A 25,376-nucleotide genomic window follows, 5' to 3' on the forward strand; every position below is an offset into this window, starting at 1 on the left:
GACTCTGTTTCAGCCTCATCCTCTTGTACTGTATTGACTCTCCTGTGCTTGACCTGCACTGCCGACCTTAAACCTTTGCTTCCTTCCATCACCATTCTACCTGTCCCTGACTACATTGTCTTGCCACCTGTCCATGATCTACGCTGGGGCCACCTGTCCATGACCTGCCCCCTCACACTGATGTCTTGTGGCCTTCTGGGTCAGTCACTACCCACACTGGGATCACTTTTGGGAAGCAACCTGGTACCCTCTAGCAGCTCAGTCTGCTGTCCTAGGGGACAGTCCTAGAGGTATCTGAGTCCTGGAAGCCATGGTTAGGGTTCAGGAAAGGTTACTGCAATAGAGGAAGCCCAGAGTTGTTGGCGTCTTTATACATGCCATGTAATTCAATGTAATCCCATCATGTTTGGTCCCTACACGGAATGCACAGGCCTGAGCAGTCTATGCCCTTAATGTATTCTGCTGTATGATCAAAAATATGTCCGTTATTGACTCGATCACATTGGAACATTTTTACATGTATTGATAACGCAGACAACAAAACTGATGGACTAAGTGATTCACGGAGAAGTTGAAGTCTGTTTCATGATGTTTTCAGAGTGGGATAGAGTCCGCCACCCAGAGTCTATACAAGAACATCCCTAAATCAATATTTATTGGTTATAAGTGACCGGGAACAAGTCCTGAATAGTCTCGGCCTAAATAAGAGTTAAATATAGCTTGGAGCCTTCTACATATGGGAGATCATTACTGACCTATTACAGCTAGGAAGTAATATAAGAGCAGGAAAGTAAAAGGAAAAAGGAAAACAGGAAGACCTTTTAGAATGTAACATTCCTAATATTAGCACTATATTGGATATTTAGTGTTATTGGGGGAGATTTATTAAACATGGTGTAAAGTGAAACTGGCTCAGTTGCCCCTAGCAACCAATCAGATTCCACCTTTCATTCCTCACAGACTCTTTGGAAAATGAAAGGTGGAATCTGATTGGTCGCTAGGGGCAACTGAGCCAGTTTCACTTTACACCATGTTTAGTAAATCTCCCCCATTGTGTCTTCAGAAAGTCTAGCAGACTCTAGCATTAATTAAATTTGCTCTAAATTTGCTTTAAAAAAAAAAAAAAAAGGCAGATTTATCCAAATCCAACTTTTGTCTGGAGTGAAAAGAAAGTGTGGAAATTTACCTTCTATTACATTCAATGGGCCGAGCACTTTGCAAATATCAACTAGGCAGCAGGACAAACAGTGTATGCTTCATTTCTCAGTGTTCAAGAGCAGGGACTTTGCCTTTGACAGGGGTCCCAGGTTGGACCCCCAGTGATCTCTTACTTGTCCCCTTACATTTTCCCTGGAATACCTCTTTAAGGACTCCAATTTCTCATGAATTCTATTCAACACAACATTACAACATACTATTATAACACTCAAAGGGGCTTCACTTACATAACAATCAGTGTCCCTATATAATGGTGCCTACAAATGCCTAACATATGAGCTCCTGGCGGCATACACATCTGTATTCTGTTCATAAAGTTCCATAGAACTTACATAAATGCACAGATGGTAAGTGCTAACAATCAGGGTAGTATTGGTGATGCTTGCTCCCCTGTATGATATTAGCTAAAAATCCAATTATGTTAATCCAACTATGCTAGAACATGGGTACAATTCAGCTTTTAAATGACCCCGACATTACAGCGGACAAAGGATACATAGTAGCACACAATGCAGAAGTTCTTCTTCTAACACTCGGCAACACGTGAACAAGACAAATGGCCGTGTAATGAGTCATTTATCAAGCTTGAAGCTTCAGAAATCAACACTAAATATTTTTATTGCAATAATATCTGTCATCTATCATTTTCTAAAGGTAGCGGCAGTCTGCTGCCCCCGCTCCTATTCCATGGTGTGATGGCAGCAGATCGCTGCTGTATCAGTTGTTTGTCTTTCAACATGTTGAAAGACAACGACACACAACGATCAGCCGAAATCGTTCATGTCGGCTGATGGCTGTGTTCTATTACATGAGATGATTATCGGCCGTAACGGCCTATATCGGCTGAATACGGCCGATAATCGGTTTGTGTATTAGAGCCTTGAAGGGAACCATAATGGGTTCTGGTTTGGTCCGTGCTATGGGCCCCTTCTTTTATGTATTCACTTATAAAATTAAACGTTTTTTCTAGTCTTAACAACCTTACCATTAGCGCATATCCTCCCTTGCAGTCCATCATTTAGTTACAGTTGTTAACTCTGGAGGACCCAAACATAGGCTATGTTCGCACAACGTCAAAAATAGAGAAAAGCCGTCCGATTTTGATATTTTAACTGACTGGCAATGCATTGAAGTCATAGGGAAGACGGATGTCCAATGCACACAATGCATTGAATAACGGAAGTTTTTACCGCAGACGTCAAAAAAAGGAACATGATCATTATTTTCGGACGTCTATTGCAAACAGCGGACGTTTTTTATTAGTTGTTCACACGCAGTTTTTCTTTTTCCACTATTCTTTCTCTGTTTTTACTATTAAATTCAATGGACTTTTTATTAAGCCGCACCCAAAGGCCAATTAGTAACCAAACTAGAATAATGTACAAACACCAGTCATTGCACTAAGGGAAGGCCAGACAGCTAATTAACGTCCGTTACGGACGTCATTTTAAACAGAGCTGAAAAAAAAGTTATGTGAACATAGCCATAGACAGAAATTTCCTTTGAATGGCTGCTTGAAATACCACTTTTCTCCACTAGTGGCCACTGTGGTGGAGGAAATTAGCCACAATCTGCCGATCCAAAGTAAACATCCATATGGAGCAGGGTGGTGATTGGCTAAAACTAGGCCATTTATGCATATTGGGTGGTGTGCAAGTTCTCCCTTAATAGATCTTATACTCTGATGGAACATTGGTGATTGTTGTACAATGATGTATTAAACATCATTTTGGATGATTTATGATTATTATGGCAAAACGATGATCTAATAAGATAGGGATGAATCGATATAATGTAGTTTATAATTTATATGTTAGTACTGGCTCCTCACACAGCGTCTTCATCCTGTCCATTAGGATAATCTGACACCCAATATGATGAATGAATCAGATCTATGTAATGAGGGTGAATATTACAGAGATTAACATGCATGACTGAGCTGTCTCCTATAGAGAGTCATTACTATATGGCTCTCTTGCTGTGTTTTTATAGCTTAATACAGTCTGCAGAGATAGCCTGTATTAACACTGGCATTGTATATGACATTGTATATATGATATTGTATCGTACCCATTATAATAAAAAAAAAAAAGAAAGAAAGAAAGTATACTGCAGAACCTGGAAAATGCAATCGTCATATACCAAACAACCAGCTCAACAACCATTTACTTCAATGGAAGCTGAAGGCAGTAACCCAGTGGGGCCACTACACAAAGAATGAATTATTTCCTTCAGGATGCATTCCCCCCCCCCCCCTCCCTTCCGAGACAGCTGATGTAAACAAGTCCCTATCTGCAACTTTGTAATACCAGGAGGAATAATCACATTGAGTTTCTCACCAACTTGATGTTAGATTAACCCTCCCAGTATTACAGAGAAGCTAAAAAGTTGCAGATACAGCCTGACAGGGACTTGATCACATCAGCCCTCTCAGAAGGGAGGTGGGGGGAGGGGGTGACGGAGAGGAAAAACTTGTACAAAGTTTTTTGTGTCATCAGCAGAAAGCAGCAGCTCAGAACTGGGGGAAGGAGACTAAATAGATAATAACAAGTATGGAAGGAATTGTTAGGGTCAGCACCATATGAACAATTATGTCTCAGCTCAATACCCCTTTAAATCTCCCCTGTTGGGAGAGTCTGGAACACCAGTATAGCCTCTGACCGGCCTGGCACTTCTATCTCATTGGCTGATTAGCCCTTCCATCAACAGCACCATTTTTTATCAAAACCAAGCACCGACCCTGCTTTTTGTAAAGCAGACATGTATTGAAGAATTAAATATGTACATTACTATACTGTTCTATAGTAAAAATAATAATAATAATAATAGTATTTAAATTTTTTTAAAAAAAATAAATGCAAATCTATTATTAATTGTTCCCAAAATTTTTGTTCCAATATGTAATTCTAATATGTTATATTGTTTATTATTTATATAATATTATATATAATTGGTTTTCATTCTGTTTTTTTCCAGGTTCACCTATGAGATCGCCCCGGTATTTGTATTATTAGAATATGTCACTTTAAAGAAAATGAGAGAAATTGTTGGGTGGCCCGGAGGAAGCGGGGATGGAATATTTTCTCCAGGTAAATTATCATCATTTTTTTAAAAAAAAAGCCTAAAATAACATCTCTGGTCATTTCTGTATATTTCCGGTTATCTAGAGAGTGCGACGTAATAGAGTTCTCTCTCTTTTTTTTTTTGAACAGAACTCCTGACAGTCTCTGAATTTAATTTAGAAAGATGTATACAGCCCTGAAAGCAAACTGCACATTACCCTGAGCATAAATTGTGCTCTGTAGGAAGGATAATCAGATGAGACATTTGCCTTGCAGTTCTAAATGCTCCAACATCGAACACACAGGGAACAGAATTTGTAGAAATTTCACTACAAAAGACACTAGTTATATAGTATTAAAGGGATAGTCAAAGGACATGCTAATCCATTGTACAATGCCATGTGTGCAGCCGAGAGATTAGCACCGCCAGTAATTATTGGGGGGAAGCGGAGGGGCTGCTCTACGGATTCATTTATTTTTTTAATCATTTATGCTTCTTTTTTTTTTTTTGCCTTTTGGTTCTTTGACTTGTGAGACAAAAAAAATCAATGATGTAGGTTTACCAGTATATATAAAAAATTACACTGGTTATCTATCTGGGCCATGGGTTAGAAGTTTGAGCATGATAATGAGAATTTTGTTTCACGCTTATAAAATCTGATGCCATTAAGCATTTGTATCAGATTAGAAAAAAAAAATCTGCAAAAAAGTGACATCCTGGCCCATAGGCTGTGACTGCAACTGTGGCTCAACCCTATTCAAATGGCTGAGCTGAAGATATCTTTGGATTTGTGTTTTTTTTCCTTTTTTAAAGTCACTTGTACAAAAATAAGGAAATAAAATGTTGCCATGTTATCACTGGTAGAGGTAAGGGAAGCAGGCTGAAATTCATTTTGCGACCTTCGCGAAATTTCAGTCAAACTCGTAAATTTCACAAATCGAATCTTAACGAATTTCAGCCAGAACTATAGTAGCTACAGTACTGGGGACTGTTACAGAAGGACAAATTTGTTATGTTGTTGTAAAAGTGTCAAAAATCTGAAAATAATAATTTAAAAAAATGCCAATTAGCCAGTGACTCATTCAATTTCCGCCATCCCTCTCTGTCCCTATATCTCTCTGTTAGTCTCTACCTGCTCTGCTGTAACTGCCTGCTGCCATCCTGCTCTCTCCTCCGGCTGACTGGCCGCCTCCATTACCAAACTGGCTTATATAGAGGGGGAGGTGCTGACATCACAGAGGGGACTGCAGCTGATTGGACTGGCGCTAGGGATTATGGTTAATCCCTTTCTCTCGCCCACTCCAGACAGCATGTGCGGCCGCCATTTTGTTTTTTTGCTAATTTCGTTTACAAATTTGTTGGAATTGGCTTTGCAGAACGAAGCGAATTGACTTCCCGATTCGCAGCGAATTTTGATTTGCCAGATTCGCTTTGCTCATATCTAATCACTGGCACTAGAGCAGACACAATAGGCTGATGGCTTCTGTATTCTGCAGCTTGTAAGCTTTGCTGTACAGACATAGACAGGATGAGAAGAGTCACTCATTGTCATTAGTGGGTGGTTGGTTAACCCCTTTAGGACATGTGATGTAAATGTATATCAGTGGAGTCTGCGCCTTAGCGACGCATGGCATACATTTACACCATCAGCAGCAGGGGCTCTATGAAGCGAGATCAGGAGGTGGGCTCTCTTTATAGAGGGGAAGCTATAAGCAGCCAGGTCCTCACATTAATGATGGTACGCCGCAATCGTCCACCCCCCCACCCCCGCCATTAACCCCTTTAATACTACGATTGCTGCGTTTAACTGACAGTAACAGGAGTGACTGTGCAGTTTGACTGCGGGGCTTGCGATCAATTTAACTGACTGCTGGAGGTCTAACCTTTACCCCAGTGCAATCAGCTCAGCGATCTTCGCATAGAGTCTGCCATAGGCAGACAATGATATACAATGGGTATAATTTGTACTTGAGAACACTCGGGTTTGTCTGAAACCAAGTTTTTGGAATTTGATTACTGGTGGCTGAAGAAGTTGGATGTAACCCTAGGGAGTCCTGGAAAAAAATGGATAGAGCCATAGGCCAAAGGCTGTAGCCATGTTTTTCAGGCAGCCACCGGTAATCAAATGCTGCACACTTGGTTTCAGACAAACCCGAGCGTTCTCTCGTTTACTCATTCCTGGTATCACTGTTTACAATTATTTGTATGATGTGTATGAGATTGGCAGAGACGTTCTCTTATATGGGGAATCCCTGTTATATAATCTATAGTGTTTACTAGCAGCAGCCTAAATGCAGCAATAGTGGCATTTACTAGTGATGAGCGAATAGTGAAACATTTGAATATTCGATATTCGTAAGAATATCTCCCGAATATTTGAATATTCAATTGAATATTCGATCCCATTAAAGTCTATGGGAACAAGTATTTGATTTAAAAAAAACATCTATTCGACCACTTGGAGGGGAAGCTGGGGGATTTGACCGCTTATCGAATATTTATCGAATATTCGGCAAACTATTCGATAATATTCGATAGATCGAATACCTTACTATTCAATCGAATATCTATTTGATGGAACAGTATTTGCTCATCACTAGCATTTACATGTATAATGTCCCTTTGGTGTTGTGCTGTGGTATGCTGAGGGGTTGTGTTGCTGGGTGCTGTAGTGCAACCTTAGGGCTCACCTTTAGAAACCTTCCTGTCACGGTGGGGTCCGAGGGTGCTGGGACCCTTGTCTTCTTCAGCATACACACAGGGACATATAATTTTTAATAAAAGTCTTCACACAATAGCGGTGAAAGTATATTAAGACTTTACTTGAAGGATAACTATGTACAATCCAATACAGGGGCATCTGATGACGGCAAACTGTTCGCTTGATCAGAGTCCTTAGCTTCAGGGGGAGGGTTACCTTGGTTACTATAGCTTAGACTTGGTGGATAAATAGGGTTTAAAGTAGACAGACCTGTTCCAGAGACTTTATAGCTTTCCGCCTTTGTAAGGTACGTGTGAATAGGTACTTGAAGTTACTGAAAAGACTTGACGCTGTCAACACTCGCTATCATGTAGGAGGAAGACGCATGGACACACTGACTTGGAAGCCAGGAAGATGTGGGCGGTGAATGGGAGACCCTCTATCACTTCACCAATCCGACAGCAGGCACTAATAAATACAGAGGATGTCCTGCTGAGACTTAGAAGACACGTATTAGTCTTTATAGCTGACTGGAAACAGGTTAGGGGGTTGAAGATGGAGTCTGACAGGATTACTGAGGTGACGTAGGGAGGTTAGATGTGACTCTGGCAATGCCAGACTACCAACTGTCACTGACAAGACCGCACAGCCCTTCTGGGTAAAAGGTGGGCGGAGCTAGCTTTCCCCTGGCCAATCACTAGAGTGTGATAGGTTGCAGGGGAGGAGCACTGATCAAGCTCAACACTTGTATTGTTAGCGATTAATACATAACAACAGATTAAATAAATATATGACAGAAAACACTATCTCCATAAGAGAGTTAGCAGCAAATACATAGGCCCTAATACAGACTGTCTAAGGTTGCCAATAGCAACAATACATCTCCAAACGCCTGACAATAAATATCTTTCTGGGCCATTACACATGAACACAATGGGGCACATTTATCATATATTATGCGCCCCTGACGTACGGCGTGGTAAAGGCACCAATTTATGTTTATTCTGTGGCATAAATAAAGGCATAAACTCTACTCGCCTAATTGGGGGGGGGGGGGGCACAGCAAGGTGGAGAGGAGGCATGTGCCTTTTATATGGCCCAACTTTAGTCTCCCATAGACTTGTATTGAGTTTCCATGTCTATGGGAGTGACACAGCAGTTTCTTTCTAGACTTAGGGTGTGTTCACACCTACAGGATCTGCAGCAGATCTGCAGCAGATTTGATGCTGTGTTCAGTTATTTAAATGAAATCTGCTGCAGAAAATCAGCTGCAGATCCTGTAGGTGTGAACGCACCATTAAACAATATTGAAAAGGTCAACATTCCCCTACAAAAAAAGTTCCTCCAAAAACCCTGCACACTATCTCCCAGCAACAATGGAAAACTACCAGGTTCTAAGCTTCCTGTGTCACAGCTTGGCTTTGTATTAACCCCTTGAGAGTATGGTGCAAGTGAACATAACAAACAAACATCACATACAAAACAAAGTTTAATACTACAACACAGTAAGTGTGCACAACAGAGCACCCGGTCTGATATATGGCAATGTATTGTTTGCCATTGTATATAAAGGAGCAGGGACACCTATCTTTGATAGGAGTCCCTGCTCCACTACGTTATTTATTAAAAACGAATGCTAAAAGTTTTGACTTGAAAATTCAGAGTAAATTTCATTTGTCAGGAATGGCTTCACCCATCTCTTCAAATAACACAGTAAATCACCCTTTTTCCTGTAGCCATTTTGTTTACGTATGAATTCTGCTTGTAGCAGATCTACTATAGCTATGCATCATGCTGGGACCTTTCGGGCTGGCTTAACCTATCCTTACTGCTTCCATTTGCATGAACTAATTTTCTGTATCCTTCCTAGTCCTTTTTCCCATTACTAATTATTTCCCTGTAAGCATTTTCCATGCATGACAGTGTAATCCTCCGCTGTGTGATCTAAGCAGATGATATCCCGAGGACTCCCCCTGTCATCTACACTGTGCGCTCATCTGCGTTCCAGAGAGTTCCTTAGAATATCAACTGTGCAGCAATTACAATCATTTGAATATGTATGCCTCCGGGATAGGTAATATGGCCAAGCAATCAAGCTCTATTTATCAGGGCTAGGCACTTCCATATCGCCACCAGCAATGTGTGGCTGAGGATGGAAATGAGATGACTTAGCTAGTCCAGTCCTGATACTCTAGCTAGTCAGTACTGACTCCCCTTTTCCACTTTCCAATGGTGAAATGGATGCTGTTTACAGCCCTATTGTCAGCTAATAAACACACAAGAGGTGCTCCATGGGTGAATCATTGCCCTGGGTCAAGCACCCGCCTGCTAAGAGCACAATGTCTATAAGCGTGGACTATATATAGGGCACTCGATGCAGCCATTCCGTATTGCCACGGACAAGGAGCCACCCACGTCAGTGGAAGAGTAGCACAGGCCGAGGCCCGGGCCCATGGTTTCTCAAGGGAGACTTCCAAGGTTAAGCAGGCATAAGATAGATGAAGATGCTTTTATACGTCATATAGTCAACGCGTTTCGAGGCTATGATGCCTCTTTATTAAGCCGTACCAAGTTATAAAGATTTGTTATGTATTTCTATTTAAAAATCTCAAGTCTTCCCTTACTTATCAGCTGCTATATGTCCTGCAGGAAATTGTATATTTTTTCCAGTCTGACACAGTGCTCTCTGCTGCCACCTCTGTCCATTTCAGGAACTGTCCACAGCAGGAGAGGTTTTCTAGGAGGGTTTGCTACTGCTCTGGACAGTTCCTGACATGGACAGAGGTGGCAGCAGAGAGCACTGTGTCAGACTGGAAAGAAAACACTAATTCTTGCAGGCCATACACCTGCTGATAAGTACTGGAAGATTTGAGATTGGTTGAACTTAATGTACATGTGTCTTTTTTTAACCGTACTATGTAACTATGTAAATAGAAGTAAATTACAAATCTATATAACTTTCTAATATCAAGTTGATTTGAAAGAAAAAAATTACCTCTTTACTCCTTTTAGTATACATCCACAGTGCAGGGAGAAAAAAAAATAAGAAATATATTTCCTGTAGCTGCAAATAATTTGGCTTATTCTGGATTGTTCCTCTCTGTAAACCTGTTCCAGTTTTAGCATTTCTTGGGATACTTTATGAGCACAACATCTCTATAGGGTTAAGGTCAGGACTCCGACTTGGCTATTCTAAAATACAGATCTTCTTTTTTAGCTGTCCTTTAGTTGTTTTACTTGTGTGCTTTGGGTCATTGTCATATTGGATCAGCCAATGGCACTTCACCTTGAGGTCATGGACTGCTGCCCTTACATTCTCCTAATACATTTTGATGCACCTTTGAATTCTATATTCCATTGATGTTCACAAGCCATGCAGTCCACGAGGTAGCCCCAAACCATGCTGCTCTAACCACCATGCTTCACAGTTGATCTAACCTTTTGGAGCTGGTTCCTTGAGAAGCACAGATTTTTCAGTGACCAGAATGCCTTTTTAATGGGAAAAAAGCTGCATTTCCAATCCAATCTACCTAAATAAAAAAAAATGTTGCCCAAGACAATCAGAGAGGGATATGGTTCTATTACCAATTCCAGCTCTTTTTCTATTAGCTCCACCACCCCCTTCCAAAATTCACCTAAAGCTGGACATAACCAAAATATGTGTAACCAATCTTTTACTATTTCCCCACACCTCGCACAATCCGCTTCTCCTCTTTTCCCTATCTTCCTCAAGAAGTGACGGGTATAGTAGAGACGGTGCAAGATATTCAACTGCACTAGTTGATGGTTATGATTCAGCGAGACATCCTTGGTATTACCCAAAATCCTCTCCCATGCCCTTTCCGAGAGATTACCAACTTCTTTTTCCCATCTCCCCCTACACCCTAGTTCTTTCCCCTCATATACTTCTTCCCTCAGTTTTTTATATATCTTGGATAACCCTTTCTTTTGCGGCTGTCCATTGTAAATTTGTGTTAGTATACCAGGCGTAGGGTCAACTAAGAAAGGACTTTTATCCTTAGAACTCATAAAGGCATGTCTCAGTTGAGCGTATTCATACCATTCTTTTCCTTCCAATCTATATTCCTCCTTCAATGAGTTCCAGGACCTCAGGTTCCCCTCTCTAAAGGCGTCGCACACTCTCACTATGCCCACCCTTTTAAGGTTTACCAATGTCCCAGCTTTATAGATTTCAGTCAATCTGGGGTTCCTCCAGAGGGGCATCCATTCAGTCGAGTTACATACATTACACCATCTCTTACACCTCTCCCAAGTCTTAATCAACATACCCACTGTGGGAAAGCCCTCCCATTCCCTATCCTTTAGAACCCCCGATTCTAGGATCTCAACCATACCAACACAGGAATCGCTCCATTTATTTTCCAAAAATTTATATAACATAACATTATCACAATTCCATAGGTGGTACAGCTGAGACTCCAGAAAATAAGATTTCATATCCGGGAGACCCACTCCCCCTTTCCCCTTTGGAAGGCATAGGACCGATTGTCTCAGCCTCACTCGTTTCCGTACCCATATCAACTTATTTATGGATGATTCCACCCTCTTAAATGTACTGTCATCTATCCAAATGGGTGTAGCACAAAGATGTATAATAATTTTGGCAAGATTATTGTGCTGACAAGCATGATTCTGTCCGCTTTGGACCGTATCAGATTTAACCATACATCCACCTTCTTGTCTATCTCTCTCATAACCTTAATGGTGCGTTCACACCTACAGGATCTGCAGCTGATTTTCTGCAGCAGATAACTGAACAGAGCATCAAATCTGCTGCAGATCCTGTAGGTGTGAACGCACCCTAAAGGTATTTCTTTCGTGGAAATCATTAATGTCCTTCATAACTTCTACCCCCAAATATTTAAAGCTGTCCCCTGATTTTAACACTCTCATTTGATCATATCCTCCACAATCCACCCCACTGACCGCATTATCCGAAATCGGGAGCAATATGGACTTATCCCAATTAATTTAATTAATTAATACCCATTTAGTGGGTGTGGGTAACAGGATCTTAAACAAGAGACTTTTTGTGAGACTGATGATTGTGCAAAGGTGGAATTCTAATGAGTTATTATCTGTACAAGCATGGGAAAACAAGGTGAAATTATATATTAGATATGAGAGGATATGGAGGGAAGAGAAAAAGGGAACGGATGCAAACTAATCTACTAATTTCTGCCCGGGAGGGGGGGGGGGGGGGGGGTGATTGTTGTTTTAAGGGATGATGGTATATGGAAATTCCATTTCTTTTTGTAACTCGAAGTGTTTTGTAAATAAAAGTTAGATTAAGATTAGGGTAGTAAGTGAAGAGAAGTAATGTAATCCGTGAGGTACTTTCAGGGCGCCCGGTAGATAATTATATTTAGCTGGATGTTTGGGGGTGTGAATGGGCTGCGGCGTGGTTGCGCTCTTGCTGGGTTGGGGGGGGTGTGGTGGGGGGCAGGATTGGACGGACCGCTCCACTGACACAGTGGTGGAAAGTAACCCGATTTAGTAGGTCGGCCGTGAGAGGGTCGAGTAATTGGATTGGGAATTCACTTGGTTTTTTTTTGTTTTTTTTTTGCTATTATGAATTGTTTGGATGGGAAATATGTGAGTTTACCCTGGTCAGTTGGGGGAACTGCAGCCCATAATAGATGGACTGTGGAGACCTTCGGACTTGACAGGGTGGTTGCTCATGGGCTCCGGAGTTCCGGGTCCGTGGATAGCCGGTGTGGATGAATGGTTTTACCATCCGGTGCCGGCGTGGCCCTGGATAGGGGTCAGATTGGCAGGAGAAGGGATTGAAGCTGGTGGTGGTCATTTGTATTATTTGGATATGTTAATTTTTTTTTTTTTTTTTTTTTATACTGATGACGCCTACAATTGATATGGTACAAGTTGGTGGTCGGTCCTGGTCTCTTTCGCCCGTCTCCCCTCCCCCCTTGGCGCGGTGGGGGGGTGGCTGCGCCGCAGCCTGGTGGGTTGAATGTTTATAAAGTAGGTGGAGGTAGGGTGGTGGGGGCGCCCTGCATGTTTAACCATACGGAGAAAATAAAAAATTTTGTATAATGACAAAGAAGTCTGGGTGATACCAGACATGAGTAATTGCAGTATTTAGATTGGGGATGTTGCTTTGTGAAGTTCTATATTTATTCTTGTTGGGAGGGTTTTTTGCGGATGTCTGTTTGGGATTATGTAAAATAAAAAGAGAATTTTAAAATAAAAAAAAAAAAAAAAATGTTGCCAATAATCTCTTGAAGAAGTCAATAAGACTTTTTCTCCTTGCACTGTGGATGTTTACACGACACTAGAGATGAGCGAACTGAATCTTACAAACCAAGATTTGTTCCAAACTTCGCAAAAAGTTAGGTTGGTTCCATTTAGCTGTTTTAGTGAGGTTCATTTAAGGTCCAGTTTGGACAAATCCGAACTTTCCCTCAAAATTCGGCAAAACTGCCGAACCAAACTTTTGAAGGGTTTAGTTATCTCTACTCAACAAGCTTACATGAACACTACAACTGTGTGTTATTTACTTGCAGTGTGTTTGTCTATAATTGTAGATAACAACCAGATTAGTAATAATAAGTGCCGTAATCCAGGAAATTTGGTTCTCTTATTTTTTTCCTCCTCTCTACAGAAGGAGACATCAAGGTTGTCCAGGAAAAATTGACTTTTGCCCTATCCGCAGGATTGGGGAAAAGAAGGAGGTCGTGACCTCTGTACCTCCGCCGATCAGCCCCCGCTGGCTCTGTTATGAATAGAGCTGCGGGTCCGGCTCTATACATTCCAATGCAACAAGGTAAAGAGCCGAGTATGCCGGAAGAGTGATGTACTCTGCTCTTTCCGTCGGCTCCATAGGAATAGATCAGCGGGTCGCGGGTCGGCTTTATTCATTACAGAGCCAGCAGGGCCCCATATGGAGATCGGCAGGGGGGAACAGAGGTCGGACCCCCCATGACCTCCTACTTTTCTCTTATCCTGTGGATAGGGAAAAAGGTAATTTTTCCTGGATAACCTCTTTAATTAGTGGAGGCCAAACTATGACCTCTGAGTTCCTTCACTGTGCTGATCCATGCAGGTCCCAGGGTTGGACCTCTACCATGGCATATTCTAATGATACTCCATTAATGTTTACAGCGTACCTGTCGCAAAAAAGGTTTTTAAAGAAATCAACAGGGGTTGATATCGCAAGCAGTTTGGCAATATACTGAATTAATTTTTTCTTTTTATGTTTTCTATATTTATATCAACATTATACATACGGCCAAACTGCGCTCTATGCTCCCTCCTTGCCGATATTTGGTCTTTTCTCTGTTCAGAAAAAGAGACTAAACACAGGAGGTCCTAGTTTTTTGAGCGCTCACACAAGGAAAGACACCTGTTCATCATGCAGGTTGTATATCAACTGAGGGCAATTAACATAGGCTAATTATATTATTAACTTTAACTAATTCTATTATCAGATCTGCAGTTTACTGGTACACAATGTTCTGTGTTATGTAACAAATTAGTCAGTATAATGTCACTGTGTGACTACAGAGGTTTTGGTGCTGTGTGGCAGGAGAGCCGACCATACAGTGCGAGCACCTTCAGGATTCTCTGCTACTTAATGTGGACAGGTAGCAGCTGTACACATGCACAGTGAAGGCTTATCCCGCTCTGTGTGTTTTGAGAAATAGCTGTCTATCAATACCAAGCCACGTCTGTGAGCATGCAAAGGACTGGGACAAATATTGGCACAGATAGACCATGGACTGCAATTTGACAGGAAGGGAGACACCTAGTGGCCACATATATAATGTTAATTTAAACATAAAAAAAATTAACGTATATTGCAAAACTGCTGCGATCACAACCCCTATTGATTTCTTAACAAAACTTTTCACAACAGAGTCTCACTTTACTTTCCAAATGTTTGAAATGATTATTTGAGAGCTATTCCTACCAGGATATTTTATGGATCTCTTAGTAAGAATATAGCAGGACGTTCTCTTGAGACAAATACTTGCATGTATCTGATCATCGTTTTGTTGAACAATGTATTGATCATTCAATGGAAAAGTAACATTGTATTACTGTGGACTCCAGGTGGTGCCATATCTAACTTGTATGCTATGTTGATTGCACGTTTCAAGATGTTCCCAGAAGTGAAAGAGAAAGGAATGTCAGCAATCCCAAGACTGGTTGCCTTCACATCAGAGCAAGTACGTCACCTTTCTTTATACTAACTTTGATAAATCTTATTTTATTAAGAAATTGTGGATTCTTCTATTCATCATTGGTATTATGTAACAGTTACCTCTTTAATACAGTATGTGCTACTTGTTAAAGGGAACCTGTCATCATAAAAATGCTACCTAAGCTATCAGCATCATGTTATAGAGCAGGAGATGCTAAGCGGATTGATATATATCTTTATGGGAAAAGATTCAGGATAACTTGTAATTTATTGATTGAAATCTCTGATGTTTCCATGCTAAGGAGTCCAGTCCATTGAGTCACCCCGCCCACTGGACTCCTTATCACAGAATGATCAGGGATTTCAATCAACACGTTGCAAATTTTCCCCCAGAGATATATATCAATCTGCTCAGCTCTTCCTGCTCTATAACATGATGGCGACGGATTAGATAGCATTTTCTTGGTGACAGCTTCCCTTTAAGGAATTTATTCTAATGGACTCAGAAAGAAGTCCTAAAAGGGGGTTATCCTGGCTTTAAAAATGGTGGTCTATCCTGAGGAAAGCCCGTCAGTGTTAGTTTGCTGGGGTCTGACTCTGACGTGGCCTATTTATTGTTTACTGCACTTTGTATTTGCCAACACTGTATAATTTTTAGTGGCACCGCAAGGTCCCGCCCCATTGTCCCATTCAATTGTCCCATTCTTGCACCTCCGCTACACATAGTACAACATTTTCAGGTGAGGAGCACAGGCTGCCATGGTCTGTGCTTCATAAGTGATATTTATGAACTAGTACTTGATTATAAATAGTTTGTTTTGAGTATTGGCCTAAATATTCATAATAATCCAGGATTTGCGCCTTACTTATCATGTGCGCAAAATTTAAAATTTCACACCCACTGGCGCAGGCCTTCATCTGGTCCGGACCAGATAAATACATTTCACTTGCTTCTTAGATTTAAAAAAATGCTGGGCACAATTTTTTTCTTTTTTTGAACCGCGGTTTCTGGGGCTGGGGGGGAAGCACTGGAGGCAGGCTGGCCCGCCCTAAGTGGGAGGAAAACCCCCTCCCCTCTATGACACGGTCACTTAGCCAATCAGTGACTGAGGCGGGACACTGCTACAGATGCTGATTGGCTGGGAACACTCCACTCCAGCCAATCAGCAGCTGCAGTCCCGCCTCAGTCGGTGATTGGCTGAGCTGCAATAGTGAAGACAGCAGGAAGATCCATGAGTATATTTTCCCACCCCACTTCCCATGTGGTTTAAAGTGTACCTGTCCCAATTTGACCAATTGTAGACCCTTTGCTAATTTGCTAACCCTTTGCTGAGATGCAGTCAGCATTATACATTATCATCCGATTGCGTCTCCGTATCCATGGAGACCCAACCTTTCAGATTAGGAGAGGATCTCTCTGCTGATGCAGAAGGTCAGATTGTGACAGGTACACTTTATTAAAATGTTAAAGCGACTCTGTACCCACAATCTGACCCTCCCAAACCACTTGTACCTTCAGATAGCTGGTTTTAATCCAAGATCTGCCCTGCGGTCCGTTCGGCAGGCGATGCAGTTATTGTCCTAAAAAACAACTTTTAAACTTGCAGCTCCGTGCCCAACGGCCGGGGCTTAGATTGTGTATGCATTAGGCTTGCACCACCCCTCCGTCCCATCTCCCGACCGTCTTCATCATTAGGAATGCCACTGGAACATTTTCTCCTGTCTGAACATTGCACAGGTGCCTTAACGATCCAGCCCATGTACCGTGCTGACACAGGTGATGAATAGGAGACAATCCGCCTGGAGCATTCCTAATAAAGAAGAGGGTGGGGAGGACGGACAGAGAGGTTGTGCCAGCCTAATGCATAGCATACAAAATCTAAGACCCGGCCGTTGGGCACAGGGCTGGCAATTTAAAAGTTGTTTTTTAGGACAATAACTGCATCACCTGCCAATCGGACCCCAGGACAGATCTTGGCGTAAAAGCAGCTATATGAAGGTACAAGCGGTTTGTGGGGGGGGGGGGGGGCAGATTGTGGGTACAGAGTCGCTTTAAGTGTTGCACATGAATAGAATGGAGCCATTGCGAGGAAACCAGTCTATTACCAAGCAGCTATTTTACAATCAATGGAGCCGCGTCATAGAGGGGCGGGGTTTCCTCCAACTGGGGACGAGTTGGCCCTCCTCCAGTGCTTCAGCCCGGAACGGTGCTTGGTAATAGACCGGTGCTGTGTGCGGGAACTGTTCCGCGATTAAAAAAAAACCCTGCACCTTCGCCATTCTATTCATGTGCAAAACTTCCAACTTTACTATTCGTGAACACACAAATAAATCTAGTCTCTAAAGCGAATAATAAAAATGGAACTCCACTTTATCCTGGAAAACTCATTTATTCTGGCATTGAAAATATAATTTGGAAGAACTTTGTGATAGGAAAATGGCGAAGGAAATGAAGTGACAGCGAAGAAGAAGTGGGTGGGATACGTCAGACCATTATTCCCGGTCTCCGCTTGGTGTTTGGAATATCAATGTGCACAATGGATGTGATTTTCTCTATTATGGCTCCACCATTTACTGAAACACCAACGAAAAAAAAGTCCTTATTAGAGTTTCCTCGCTCTCTAGCCGTAATCAAAACGAGACAGGTTGACACTTAGGAAAGAATACTGAGAGAAGAGAGTGACTCAACAAGCTGTGAATAGTACTTGTAATCACCGAGTTCTTGTTATGTAAAATTGCACAACTGAAGCCTTTTAGTACTTTGCTGACCTCAATTGCCACTGCCGTACTCCATTTACATAAGCCATTAAGCCTTGCCCATTGACACACATGAGGTTGTGCCGGGTTGAGAGTTGGCGCCGTCTCCATCCAAACAATTATCCTCCGTTTTATTTACATGGAATTATTATTATGTCTAATTATTTGTGTCGGTGAAGCGTCAATAAAATGGCCAAAGGGCTCCAAGTTTTTTCTCATTTTAAGCTTTGTACATCAGTGAATGAGCCATTAAGATTACAAGAAGGCAACTGGAGGCAAGGTTAAGAAAAATAATATTTTTTGTTTGCTTCAAGATGGCTTCATTGGCTCGCCGAGTTCGCTGTGTTATGTGTAGGGCTTTCCAAGTTGTAGTTTTGCAACAGCTGGAGGGCCAAGGTTCTCTACTCTTGGCCTAGATGATCGGAGGGGGTTCAATGGCAGGGAAAAGAAATATCCACAGAAATTAGAGGAGCGGACCATTCATGCTCTGCCAGTGCTTAAATCACTGTCTACGAAGCGGTGCTTGCCATTGTTCTGCAAATTGTTAAAGGGTGCCGCTCCCTAGACAATGAGTAGTCTGCGCTAGTCCCAACTGTTGGTAGTCCCAACCGCACAGCTCTTCTCTATCCTATGGATTAACTAGCTCCCTGCGTCTTCACATCCCGCTCAGCCAATCAGTGCGCTGTGGCAGGGCAGCACACTGGCTGAGTGGGACGTGCCGGGAACCCCGAAGCAAGCCGGAGCATGGAGAAGGTGGCAGAGGTTAACAGGGCAGGCTGCTGACATACGCAGAGCGGGATATTCAACCCGGTGCGAGTTTGTCTGCCCATACAGTTTACAGGGCATGGATCCGCAGCGGATCTCGCTGCGAATTCGCAGCGTGAAATCCGCTTTGGATGCGTTACGTGTGAAGGCACCCTTAAAGAGGATGTACCATCAGGTACATCCTCTTTAATCTGACACACGGATCGAACAGCGCCATCATAGGGGAAGCCGGTGCCGCGGTCCGTTTTTCAAACTGCGGCCTGGTTCCCGGTTCAGAGCCGCGTCATACAGGGCACCGGCCCGGGACCCGAGCATAGAACAGTGCCATACACGGGAACTGGGCCGCGGTTCCAAAAACGGACCGCAGCACCGGCTTCCCTGTTAGGGCACCATTCGATCCGTGTGTCAGATTAAAGAGGATGTACCTGATGGTACATCCTCTTTAAAGGTGTTTCCAAGCCAAAATATCTCTCTATATTGGTGCCTGTTGGGAGAGGGGGTGCTTGTATTTACCTTCTGGGCTCACACCGCCACCTCTGTTCACTGACACCGGACCAGGTGGACAGCACAGTCTTTGCTCAGCCAATCAGCATCTGCAGTGATGTCCCGCCTCAGATGCTAACTGGCTGAGCAGAGATTGCATGTGCCGATCCCCAACACTGCAAATGCTGTCTACCGGGTCTGGTGTCACTGAACGGAGCCCAACGTCAGCGTCAGCCCAGGAGATAAACAGGCACCAATATAGAGAGATATTTTAGCTCGGAAAAGCAGACTATTTGTGTAAATTCTTGCACCACAGAAGGGTTAATGTAAATTATGAAAATAACAAATGATTAATATTCAATATATTCCTGCTTTATAAGTGTGATTTGTATCAATTTTTTATATCCATTTACAAAAAACAACTATTTATAGTATCCATTTCCTTATATCCTAAATTCTGTTCCCATTTTCACCACCCGCACCACCATGTGACTATGATTTACCGATGCCGTAAGATATGTCGGATCAGCTCACCGGGATGGAAGAAATCTATTATCTCCTCTAAATACTCAGATTTGATCATAATTACCTTCTTTTCCAGAGTCACTTTTCTATAAAGAAGGGAGCAGCAGCCTTGGGAATTGGTACAGACAGTGTGATCCTTATCAAGTGCGATGAAAGGTAAGGAAAGAACCTGGAAACCCAATTTAACATGGGAGATTAGAACTTAAGTCATTCCCCGATTGAGGTCACGGAGACATAAGACATGAAGCCGAGGGAGCAGCATATACTGAATAGATTCACTTTATTAAAGTTTTCCGCACACAAAAAAAAAAGATGAACTCAATTCAGTTAAGTATACTGGGCCAAGTGACCGAAATAAGAGTTCAGTTACATAGACAATTGGAGATGGAAAAACAAAAGTGTATTGTATCCGGACCAATGGGTCCAGGTGGGATCACTTTTATTATCTCGTGATTGTAGAGAGGCCATGCTTACTGATACAAGGGAAGGTTAAAATACCGGTTTATGGCCACAACGTTACATGATGGAGATCACAAAAGAGCAAAATATTCCTCTTCTCTCTGTCCCTATATCGCTCTGTTAGTCTCTCCCTGCTCTGCTCTAACTGCTTGCTGCCATCCTGCTCCACACACCTCCATTACCGAACTGCCTTATATAGAGGGGGAGGTGCTGACATCACAGAGGGGACTGCAGCTGATTGGACGGGCGCTAAGTATTATGGTTAATTCCTTTCTCCCACCCAGTGATGCTCCAGACAGCATGTGCGGCCGCCATTTTGTTTTTCTGCGACTTTCCTTAGTGAATCAACGGGAATGTGTTTCACAGAACAAATTGAATCAACAGCGCAATTCCAAGCAAATCTTGATTCGCCAGATTCGCTCTGCTCATCTCTATTGGCCATCATGCCTTCACGAACACCAGTAATAAATCACTTGTAGAATCCAAAATTTTTAAAGCAATCTGAAAATTCAACCACAGAGAAGATCATTACTACCATATTGGGGACATGCGACTAACATGGGTTGGCATTTAGCAGCGTAACCTTCTATTTTTGTGTGTTAGGCAGCAATGGTAAATTAATTATTCTTTAGTCTACAGGTTTAAGTAGTGAATAGATATTGGTATTGTGGTGAACAATTTAAAGGTGAAAAAAAACCTTTTAATAATTATTTATGTATAATAAATTAATTTATAAATATTTTTAACACATTTTCATGTCATACTAAATTTATAATAATTATTTTATTTATATTTATTTATTTTATTTATATATTTTGCACTAAAACCAGTTTAATTACTTATTAATTGTTTATAATAAATAAATAAGTTTAATTAACTAATAAATAGCTATTTAATTATAATTAATAAATAAATTATGACTAAATAAATTTAATATTTTAAGACATTTTAATATTTTAAGACATTTAATTTAAATAAATTATTAATTCCTTACAGGATTACTAGGTAGCTTAAAGTAGAAGTCCAGAATTTTTTTAAATTAAAGTATTGTATTGCCCCCCAAAAGTTATACAAATCACTAATATACACTTATAACAGGAAATGCTTATAAAGTGTTTTTCCCCTGCACTTACTACTGCATCAAGGCTTCACTTCCTGGATAACATAGTGATGTCACTTCCTGGATAACATGGTCATGTCACTTCCTGGATAATATGGTGATGTCACTTCCTGGATAACATGGTCATGTCACTTCCTGGATAATATGGTGATGTCACAACCCGACTCCCAGAGCTGTGCAGGCTGTGGCTGCTGGAGAGGATAATGGCAGGGGGACACTGAGGGACACAGGGCACTGCAGGGACACTGAGCATCCCCCTGCCATCATTCTCTCCAGCAGCCACAGCCCGCACAGCTCTGGGAGTCGGGTCGTGACATCACCAATTTATCCAGGTAGTGACATCACCATTTTATCCAGGAAGTGACATCATCATGTTATCCAGGAAGTGACATCACCCTGTTATCCAGGAAGGGACATCACCAGGTTATCCAGGAAGTGACATCACCATGTTATCCAGGAAGTGAAGCCTTGATGCAGTAGTAAGTGCAGGGAAAAAAGCACTTTATAAGCATTTCCCGTAATAAGTGTATATTGGTAATTTGTATAACTTTTGGGGGCCAATACAATACTTTAATAAAAATTTTCACCGTACTTCTCCTTTAAGGGAAATCCCTGTAGTTTTCGTTAGGCTATAGTAAAGCATTAGCTCTCCAGAGGGCTGACAGAGGGAGCCTTGACTTTCAAATACAGATGCCGCTGTTGCTATTGGTTTCAGCATATAAGCGGCTAAATGATCAGTGCCCTGATTCCAAATTCTGTAAACAGCAGCCTGGACATAGGGACTATACAGGGCATAGTGCTGCAGGCTAGATGCACTCCTATAAAGAGATAGGAACAAGCAAAGACAGCGCTCCATGGTGTAGTTATATCAAATAGAAGAATACAAACAGAAGTAAAGGTGGACTTCCTCACCAGTGTGAGCGGGACTATGGGACCGCAGCCCTCCTGTGAACCCATGATGGGAAGAAACAGCACCCATACCTCCAATCTACTTGATCCAAACACAAGTGAGAACCACCGCAAAGGCCAGATATTATAGGTGCACCTGAGGAAGAGGCCGGTCCTGCCTGGAAACACGTTGTGCTTTTATCCTTTTATGTTTTTTATTGTTTTGCTTATCTGGCCCTTGTGGTGGATGACTTGCGTCTACTCACCTGTGTTTGGATCAAGTGGATTGAAGGTGTGGCCGGCATGAGGCTGGCCAATTATCAAGGACGGTAGATATAGATATGGGAGGGGGGGGGGGGTATAAACTTTTCAACTTACACATATTTATTCCAGACAACGAGGAAAATAAAATCTGTTTTCCATGTTAAAAAAAAAATGCAGACCTAATCCAAAACCTGGCATCCATTCCGCTCCGCCTGGGCCCTCGCTATCGTCATGAAACCTTCGTGTAGGTTCACGATGCTTTGAAGTTAAACACAGGCATTGGAATCAACAGGATAGAAATTATTTTAAGCTCTGTTCTTCCATATTATTATGATTTGGCTCCGTTCCTCATTGGAAATTGTTTTGTGCTTTTAATTACAGGGGGAAAATGATCCCATCAGATCTTGAGCGGAGAATCGTTGAAGCCAAGCAGAAAGTATGCACCATTCATTTCATTCCAAATACACATTACATGGCGGTAATAGGTATGGGAGAGTGGGTGGGGGCGGCTGCTGGATGGGGGTCTGTATACTGTCAGATGGCTGGTTTTCCATATATTTTATTTCTCTATGGGGTCAGCAAACCATACATCACCCCTCCATGAATGCACAGTACTTATCTATAATTGAAGATAGACGTAGAAGCTATATACTTCTACCTATAAGTTATTAAAGAGACTCTGTCTCAGTAGGTTTATGGTGTCCTATCTCAGGGTAGCATAAACTAGTGACAGAGATGCTGAACAGAATGATGCATCACTTATATTGTTCTGTGCAGCTGATGCGGAGATATTCTCCTAAATAACATGGACAATAAGTAGTTCTCTCCATTATGTGCATGTGCTCAGTAGCCCTGGATATTCATGAGAAGCAAAAAACTCTGCCCACCAGCTGCTGATTAGCAGTTATTTATCCATGCTGTGTATGGGCAGTCAGCTGTCAATCAGCAGCTGGAGGGCAGGGAGAGGGGTGTGGCAAGAATTCTATTCTCCTGCATATTAGGAGAAAAGCTGAACAGAATGATGTAAGCATCTCTGTCATTAGTTTATGGTGCCCTCATTTAAGGCCACATAAATCTAGTGACAGATTCCCTTTAAGTACAAATCCATTTATTGAGCTAAAATAAAAAAAAAAGTATCTCTAGGTGCTCAGGCAGCTACTATACATATAGTATAGTATACATTACTAAGCATTGATTATAGTGTACACCAATACTATTTGCAATAAAGGAGAAGTCCGGCAAAAAATTTTTTATTAAAGTATTGTATTGCCCCCAAAAGTTATACAAGTCACCAATATACACTTATTACAGGAAATGCTTATAAAGTGTTTTTTTCCCTGCACTTACTACTGCATCAAGGCTTCACTTCCTGGATAACATAGTGATGTCACTTCCTGGATAACATGGTGATGTCACTTCCTGGATAACATGGTGATGTCACTTCCTGGATAACATGGTGATGTCACTTCCTGGATAACATGGTGATGTCACTTCCTGGCTAACATGGTGATCTCACTTCCTGGATAACCTGGTGATGTCAGGACCCGACTCCCAGAGCTGTGCGGGCTGTGGCTGCTGGAGAGGATGATGGCAGGGGGACACAGAGGGACACAGGGCACTGAAGGGACACTAAGCATCCCTCTGCCATCATCCTCTCCAGCAGCCACAGCCCGCACAGCTTTGGGAGTCGGGTCCTGACATCACCATGTTATCCAGGAAGTGACATCACCATGTTATCCAGGAAGTGACATCACCATGTTATCCAGGAAGTGACATCACCGTGTTATCCAGGAAGTGACATCACCATAATATCCAGGAAATGACATCACCGTGTTATCCAGGAAGTGAAGCCTTGATGCAGTAGTAGGTGCAGGGAAAAAAGCACGTTATGTGCATTTCCCGTAATAAGTGTATATTACTGATTTGTATAACTTTTGGGGGGCAATGCAACACTTTAATAAAAATATTCGCCAGACTTCTCCTTTAATACTCGAAGTACTCTGACTACTACAATGTTATTAGTATTATATGATTTCTGTAATCTTTGGCTCTGTGGCATCAGCCACAGTTGGTGACCACTGGTCTATGGTATTCCCATATACTGTATGTATCTTGATAATGTTTCCTCTCTTTTCCAGGGATTTGTGCCATTTTTTGTTAGTGCCACAGCAGGGACCACTGTCTATGGTGCTTTCGACCCCCTTGTTGCTATATCTGATATCTGCAGAAAGTATAAAATCTGGATGCATATCGATGTAAGTATTCATATATTGAAATATATGGGTTGGGTTGGGCAAGGTGGCTGTATAAGAATGAGGGAGCTGACTGGTGCATGGTTCTAGTCATTGATGTCTATGGCAATTACAGGTTCAGCTGACCACACTAGAGAAGCACATTAGACCCAATCTCTGAATGAGTAATGGACTCTAAGGGGGAGATTTATCAAACATGGTGTAAAGTGAAACTGGCTCAGTTGCCCCTAGCAACCAATCAGATTCCACCTCACAGACTCTTTGGAAAATGAAAGGTGGAATCTGATTGGTTGCTAGGGGCAACTGGGCCAGTTTCACTTTACACCATGGTTGATAAATCTCCCCCAATGGCCCTAATAGTAAACTCTCGCCTTAGTGGAACCATCGGTCCCACGCATCATTTTCCGTCCTGTCAAGTACCCAGATCTAACCAGCCTATAGTCAGTGTAAATTGTATGGTTTATGTTTACATTGCTTGTATAAGTGTGTGTTTGCTTTCCCGTCTCGCAGGCAGCATGGGGTGGAGGACTGCTGATGTCGAGAAAACACAGGTGGAAGCTAAATGGTGCTGACAGGTAGGAACCATTTGTTTGTCCGTTGCAGGCACGTTCTCATACATTAGCTGACGGCAGCAACAAAAGTGCTGGATGAGCCACTTACCAGGGTGCAGCAATAGTCTTATTTACTTTGGCAACT

At 42.1% G+C, this 25,376-nt stretch overlaps 1 protein-coding gene across 1 annotated transcript in view; it reads left to right on the forward strand.

Annotated features, from left to right (window-relative positions):
- The window catches only part of GAD2 (glutamate decarboxylase 2), a 68,027-nt gene that overhangs the window by 27,297 nt on the left and 15,354 nt on the right, over window positions 1–25,376 (forward strand). Inside the window, exons 6-11 of the mRNA XM_069960544.1 lie at window positions 4,195–4,307; window positions 15,077–15,192; window positions 19,774–19,853; window positions 22,810–22,864; window positions 24,567–24,683; window positions 25,191–25,255. Of these exons, the coding sequence (XP_069816645.1) occupies window positions 4,195–4,307; window positions 15,077–15,192; window positions 19,774–19,853; window positions 22,810–22,864; window positions 24,567–24,683; window positions 25,191–25,255 (546 nt within the window). The remainder of the gene's footprint in view (window positions 1–4,194; window positions 4,308–15,076; window positions 15,193–19,773; window positions 19,854–22,809; window positions 22,865–24,566; window positions 24,684–25,190; window positions 25,256–25,376) is intronic.

The sequence above is a fragment of the Dendropsophus ebraccatus genome, chromosome 2 (genome assembly GCF_027789765.1).
Source record: "Dendropsophus ebraccatus isolate aDenEbr1 chromosome 2, aDenEbr1.pat, whole genome shotgun sequence".
NCBI lineage: Eukaryota > Metazoa > Chordata > Amphibia > Anura > Hylidae > Dendropsophus > Dendropsophus ebraccatus.